Source organism: Oxyura jamaicensis, chromosome 1 (assembly GCF_011077185.1).
Source record: "Oxyura jamaicensis isolate SHBP4307 breed ruddy duck chromosome 1, BPBGC_Ojam_1.0, whole genome shotgun sequence".
Taxonomy (NCBI): domain Eukaryota; kingdom Metazoa; phylum Chordata; class Aves; order Anseriformes; family Anatidae; genus Oxyura; species Oxyura jamaicensis.
The window spans coordinates 150,343,107-150,349,803 of record NC_048893.1 but is presented as its reverse complement, the minus strand read 5'-3'; the positions used below and the strand labels follow the sequence as shown (position 1 = coordinate 150,349,803).

The 6,697-nt window shown below is 44.3% G+C and overlaps 1 protein-coding gene across 1 annotated transcript; it reads right to left on the bottom strand.

Annotated features, from left to right (window-relative positions):
* Window positions 1–1,299: 1,299 nt before the first annotated feature.
* LOC118162747 (2-oxoglutarate receptor 1-like) lies at window positions 1,300–5,331 on the bottom strand. Its single transcript, XM_035319145.1, has 2 exons — window positions 5,253–5,331; window positions 1,300–2,347 (listed from the first exon to the last, which is right to left on the bottom strand). The coding sequence occupies exon 2, from the start codon at window positions 2,329–2,331 to the stop codon at window positions 1,300–1,302; it is 1,032 nt and encodes a 343-aa protein (XP_035175036.1). The 5' UTR covers window positions 2,332–2,347; window positions 5,253–5,331.
* Window positions 5,332–6,697: the final 1,366 nt, after the last annotated feature.

Below are 6,697 nucleotides of genomic sequence, written 5' to 3'. Positions count from 1 at the left end.
TGGACTTTCTCTACTGAACCATTACCTAAATAGTTTTTACTCATTTTGTGTTTGTACAATTCATTATTTCTACTTAAATGCAGTACATTGCACCTGTCACTGCGTTGTAGCATCCTGTGCTGTTTCAGACCATAGCTGCAATTTGTCAACATAATTTTGTCCTCTCAGCTTCATGTCTTCTGCAAATATGATAAACAGACTTTATTTCATCATCCAACTCGCTAATGAAAACACTAAATATCCCTAAACCTGGGACAGACTGGTCAAATCCCCACTCAGTGGCTCCCTCTACTTCAATAGTAAACCACTCTGAGCACAGCACTGTAACCAGCAAAAGTAGTTACTAATATCCTCTAGACTGTTTTCCTTAGCTTGCACAGAGGAGTATCACCTCAGACAATGTCAAAACTCTTTCTGAAGTCAAGATTTATGACACGTTTCTTTTCCTAATGTGTTGTAGTAGGAAATCAGATTAATATGTTTTTGTACATACCTGATAGACTCGTACTGGCTGGTAGTCAAATGTACTCATCTTCTGTAGACTCATCATGTGATCGTTTGTTCTAGTATTTTTCTGAGGTGGTCATTAACATGACTGAGGTTTTGGTATGTTTGGTTGGTTGTTTTTTTTTTTTGTTTTGTTTTTTAATTCCTTGTTCCTTCCTTTTCTCCGTATATGTATCTCCTTGTATATATTTCCTTATATTCACCATGTTTCCTCCTTTGGTTCTTCTCTCTCATCCTTCCCTGGGACAACTGAGATTTTGTGATTCAGTTCTTCAGTGGCCCGTGCTCATCAGGTCCATCTAATTTGAAAACATATGATTATCTAGGTGCTTTCTAACTATGTAATTCAGTGGTTTCAGCAACCGTGACAATTTGCTGCATCTCACTCCAGCTCTAATAAACAAAGCACTGCATCAGTGACAGCACTGAAGTCAATGGAAGTTGTTCTCTTGTCCAAACTAAGCTCCCTGTGTTTCTGTAACCAGCCACAGAGCCTGAAGCAAGAGAATCCTGCATTTCCCAAATAACTTTAGAAACGGTCGTATGGGGTAACTTAAAATTCTACTTTCAAGGAGGCTTAAGATCTTTTCTTTTCACTCCCTTTTCTTTGGTCGCTAAGAGAGGTAAGTATCATCCTGCTCCTGAGACAGCTTTTTTGGGCAAGCACTCTACTGCAGAGGGAGTGAGAAACCAGCTGCAATTCTCACTGCATTATCAGCACACCTGCCTATGCAGGGCGTTATGGTACCGAAGCCATCCCAGGTTTGCTGGAATTCTCACCAAGGGACTCTTTCATAACCTTAAGTTGATTTCTGACTTGTTTGTGTAATTGTTGCTCCCAGGCTGCTGAATGTATTTGCTCCACTTGCACCTTGTGAGGGAGAGGATGGCCTGCTGGAAGGCACCTCCAATCACGACATAAAGGAGAAGGTTACCACACGTGTTGAGAGCAGCCAGTGGCCGGGAGATGATATAGGCGGCATGGATTTGCTTCTCCACATGGCAGTTGGCTGTACGCAACCGCAGTTCAAGCCGAGCTATCCGAAAAACGTGGAAGGGGAGGAAGCACACATAGAAGACCACCAAGAGGACGATGGTGAGTCTGCGAGCCTTCTGTTTGTAGCCAGCCTGTGCCTGGAGCCCAGTGGCCAAGGTGCAAATAATGAACACATAGCACAGAGTCACCGTCAGCAGGGGCAAGAAGAAGGCTAGGCTGGTCAGCAGCCAGTTATACCACCGGATTGTGCCCAGGTTTTCAGAGCTGGTAAGGTCAAGGCATAAGAACCTGTTTTCCTCCTCTTTCGAGGAGATCAAAAAGTTGACGGGGCTGACAGCTGCCAGTGAGATCATCCAAATGGCTGCGCAAGCCACTGCTGTCCAACACTTCCTTTGGATGTGGAGGAACTTCATCGGGTGGACAATCACCATATAGCGGAAGACGCTGAAGCACGTGAGGAAGAGGATGCTGCTGTACAGGTTGAAGTGGAAGCCAAAGCGGATGAACTTGCACATGAATTCGCCAAAGATCCAGTGCTCCCCACTGGCGTAGTAGTGTATCAGGAAGGGGAGGCTGGTTAGGTACAGCAGGTCTGTGAGTGCCAGGTTCATCATGATGATGGTGCTGCTCTTCCAAGGCCTCATCTTGAAGCTGTAAACACAGATGGCAATGACATTTCCTGGGAAGCCCACCAGGAAGATGATGCTGTACATAATGGGGAGGTACAAAGTCTTCAGACTAGCTTCTACATCAGTGCAGCTGGGAAAATCACCTTTAGTAGGCTGCCAGGAGGTGGGGCTGGCTATATTTTCACCCGTTGTGTTCATGTTTTTTTCCTTAATGCTTAAAGAAGAGAGAAATGATTAGTGTTCACTGATGGATAAGACCCTCTACCAGCTGTTAAAACCAACAAATAGCCAGGTCTTTCCTTTCAAGTTGCCATCACTGCCACTCTTTAAGTGCCTTTATTAAAAATGGAATGGTCTTGCTTCTTTGGTGAAAAATGATCCTAGTATATAGGCCTTTTATTCATAGCTATTTAGAGATAGATACAATTTTTATTTTAAAATATGTATTCTCAAGGAAGGCTCTGCACAAGCACAATATAGCTAAAATGTGAAGGACTCCCAGCACCACAGTAAGTGGGGTGTGTTCCCCAGTACACTCGGTTCAACTTCTGTTCTCATTTGAGGTCAAGTGCAGCAGAAGGAAAGATTGCTTGTGGTGTGCCACTGACCAGAAGTATAGAGAGGAATGTCCAGAATGTTACTGCTCCATAAAAGCTATTCACATCCTTGCTAATTAACTGGAAAACAGAGCAGATGTTGAAATGTTTGCGTATTCTTTTTGACTCTGTAGTTAGGTAATGTTTTTCTTTCCACTTCTTGAAAATAACTGATACAGAAATATTTCATTTTTAAAATTCATTAATAAGATTAATATCTCAAAAAAATTGCAATATTTTTAGGTTTTCTATTAGCTGTTATATCTATTCCTAAAAATATATATAAATGGTGTGTTTCTTAGACAGTAGTCTTAGTATTTTTCTGAAAAATCAGAATAAACACATCCAACCTTGCAAAGCAGCCATTCTCAAGATACATTCTGGGACTTGAGGAGGATTCAAGGGATGTAGAGATTGTCCAGTACGTAGTACCTCTCTAGTAGAAAATACAGGGCCACTGAAGCACCTAGGAAATAACTGCTAATACTGTGCCCAGTAAATGTACTTGTGTGAATGTCTGTTTTCTTGTAAAGCTGTTTAGATGGGAGAAAATTGAATAAATCTCTACTGTAATTACTTCCTGAGGTAGGCAACCTCTTACGGGATGGTGCCCTTCCTAAAATTACCCTGCCTTTTGTCTATTAAAAGGGATCCTACTTAATCATCACTTCCATTTCTTGTTCCACTCTGTATTTTCTTTATGTGACTTCTACCCTCACTCATTTGTGAGATCTCACAGTGACAAATTGCAGGATTTAAATTCAAAATTGTGTGGAACATTTGGTTCAAATGCATTTAAAATTCTTTAAAAACTGAAGCTGGAGCTTGAGGAGATGCATGCCAAACATTGGCATTTGTTTATAAAGAACAAAGCAGCTTCAAACCTCCTCTCATGGCGGTGGATAGTGCAGGGGAAGGTTTGGGTAAATTCGTGGCTCAAATTCAGGTTTGCAGCTATTTCCACACTAGTGCTTTCCAGGCTGGCATCCTGGTCCCATCCAGCCATGTGAGAAGAACAAGACAGCCTGAGCAAAGCCAATGCTCTCTGTGAGCCTCTGTAACACCCTGAGTAGAGAGATGCACTTTGTGTAGGGGAAGGCGAGGGTGATGTGCAAACGAAAGCCAGTTAGAAGAAATGCAGTGTCACCATTGTCCCCAAACCAGCCTGAAGCTGGTATGGGTAATGTTTAACCAGATTAGCAGTAAATGCCCCATCCCACAGCAGCAGGCTGTGGCGTGCTGTCTCCCCAGGAAGCATGAGCTCTGTACACCGTGTGGTGTTTACAGTGCACAGCTATTAACCGAGCTGAAGGGCATGGCTGGGTGCTGCTCCCTGCAACATTGTGTTTTCTTTGTGGATTTGTAGGATTAACATTTTGTCAGCAGCTTTTTTTTTCCCTGCCTAGCAGTGTGCTGCTGCTGCAAATGGACCTAAGGACCGTAGGGCAAATACCTATGACCACCAAAGGGCACGATTGCAGCACTCAGCCTCTGCAGTCCCTAATGACCACTTTCCAGCAGTTTTCAGAGCCATCCCTTTCGCTATGGGTGAGATATCTGACAGGAGAAGGTTTGGGTCACAGGCCAGGCCACCCCCAGGCTGGTTAAGGATGCTCAGGGTGGGAACGACTTTTACAAGAAAAGCACTGCAGGAGATCATTTCCGAACTGTGCTGAGATTACACCCAGCACAACAGGTTGCCAGTGACCGGTGAGAGGAGACAGCGAGTCTTTGCTGTTGGCCTTATTATTTTGCTGTCTGAATTACAAATAGAATTTAGACAAAACTTAAATCTAATTAAGCAGCAGTTTGTGCTGCGGCAGATTTTATCACACTAAGTAATTGGCTGTAATGGGACTTCTGCAGCCTAAGCTGAGGGCAAATGATATATGCTGTAGACACATAATGAACTTTAAATAAATTATCCGAGAACAGAACTCAAAATAAAAGGGAACTAGATTATTGAAATAGAAACTCTCTCTCAGTCTTAACAGTGGAGCCACTGCTTCATTACATAGTACTCTTTACTGTAACCAATTGATTGGAGTCACTTTAAAAAATGTTGTGATTGCACGTCTTTAATTGCAGTCACGTATAAGGGAAACTTGTCTGCTCCTGCATTGTGATAATTTAATTAGAGCCTGCTGGAAATAAAAGCCAAATGGCTGCAGCCATGGCAAAGTAACCTAATGCCTGTAATTGGACTATATTTCACACAGATGTGTTGCTGAATAAATTAAATGGGATTTGGCTCACACTGTTTGACTCTTCCACCGGCTGGGATCTAAAAGTCACAAATTACATATTTAAGGGTGAAGATGCGAGTCCTCCTTCCTTTAGTCTGTATAACTCAGTGAGCTATCTCCATATGGAAAGAGGATGTGGATTTGACTTGAGCTTTGGATGCATTCCAGATAAGTTTAATTTGTTCCATGCTTTCATCACCCTCTAACCCTTTGCTTGTCTCCCTCCGCTTTGCCCTCTGTCCAAGTTCACGCTTTTAAATCAAAATACATGTTTTACCTGTAAATCCTCGGCACAATCTCTTCTTTTCCTCATAGCTGGATCCTTAAATATCCTACTCCAGCTGGCAGAGTGTGCTTGTAAGTGCATCCGTCTGGTGCAGTGGGGCTGTCTGGAGGGCTGCAGCAAATCCCCCTGGCTAAGGGGTGGGTTGTGGGAAGGCTCTGCCTCCGTTCCCAGGTCTTTGCCAGGTGAAGGCAGCATGGGCAGCTCTAACCCTTCATGCTTGTGTGCAGGCTGGCTGTCATGTCCCCATGTCAGCTGTCCTCTGCTGCCTGCACAGGATGCAGGGACTTGCCCTGAGCCTATGACCGCATCAGCCGGGACTGCCTGTAACCTGTCTGGTGTGGCTGGAGCGGTTTGTTTCGGGTGCTTCCAGACCTCTTGGAGGGAGACAGTCTGGGTGGAGAGGAGAAACACCACTGCTAAGCCCATGTGAAGAAGTATCTGCTCCCCTGGTCCCAGAATAGGGGAGGTGGGAGATGTGGGCGGAGAAGGAGTGAGAGCAGGGGTTTGAGCTGGCAGGAGATGCCCTGAAGAGATCTTGGTGGATGCGGAGAGAAGGACCAAGTCCTGGCCTTTCAAAAAGGGTGAGGCTGCCCTTGCTCTCCAGACTGGGAGCTCAGTGGGATCAGCTGCCTCTTCTGCAGGGAGGGACCTGAGAGATGAGCAGGGATTGTGTAAGCTGGGCACAAGCAGGATCTTGCAGCTGGGAGAGATGTCCAAGACCACATGTAGTCTTTCCAGGTATGCTTGTGGGGACAATGCAGCTGGAGGAGGGCTTTGCTGGGGAAAGGGATTGCAGGACCAGCAGACAACTGTCCTGCCAGAACCATACCATAGGGATAATAGACATTTCTGCTGGCAGGACTTGTCCAGAGGGTCATCAGAGGAATAAAGAAGCCTAGGAAGGAAGTCAAAGTCTCATATTGTTTGCAGAAATACCCAGCCTGCTGTGAGATCTGGAGCATGTTAAAGGTCCCAACTATCCAGTCAATAAAGCAGAAGAAAGATGTGTACTTCCTTTAACATAGTGGCTGACCCTCAAGAAGGGGTTAGCAGAAATCCCCTTTTGAGAGGCAGGAATGGCACAGACAACTTCTAGGGCACCCTAGGACAAGTGTTTTACTTCCCTTGTACATTGAACTGAAAGGAGCATGGGCTTGCCCAGAAGTGCCAGGGTAATTACAGTGTGGGAGGAGATGGTTAAAGATTTTATGGGATGATTTAGCTTTCTGGTGTGGTGCTACCTGAGACTATGACATTTCCTGCAGAGTCAGTAGTTACACATTTTGCTTGGTCTCTTTCCCCTTCCTTTATTATATTTATTTATTTATTTATCTTGGGATAACTGCTCCATTGACTGTCACCTTGTTCAAAGCAGCGATCATTGCTCTAGTTTCATATTTCTCTCTTTCCATTTCCCTGAAGAAAAAAAAAAAAAA

What these genes read in the sequence shown, in the direction of transcription:
- LOC118162747 (XM_035319145.1), bottom strand. Translation starts at nt 2,331, where the DNA reads ATGAACACAACGGGTGAAAATATAGCCAGCCCCACCTCCTGGCAGCCT.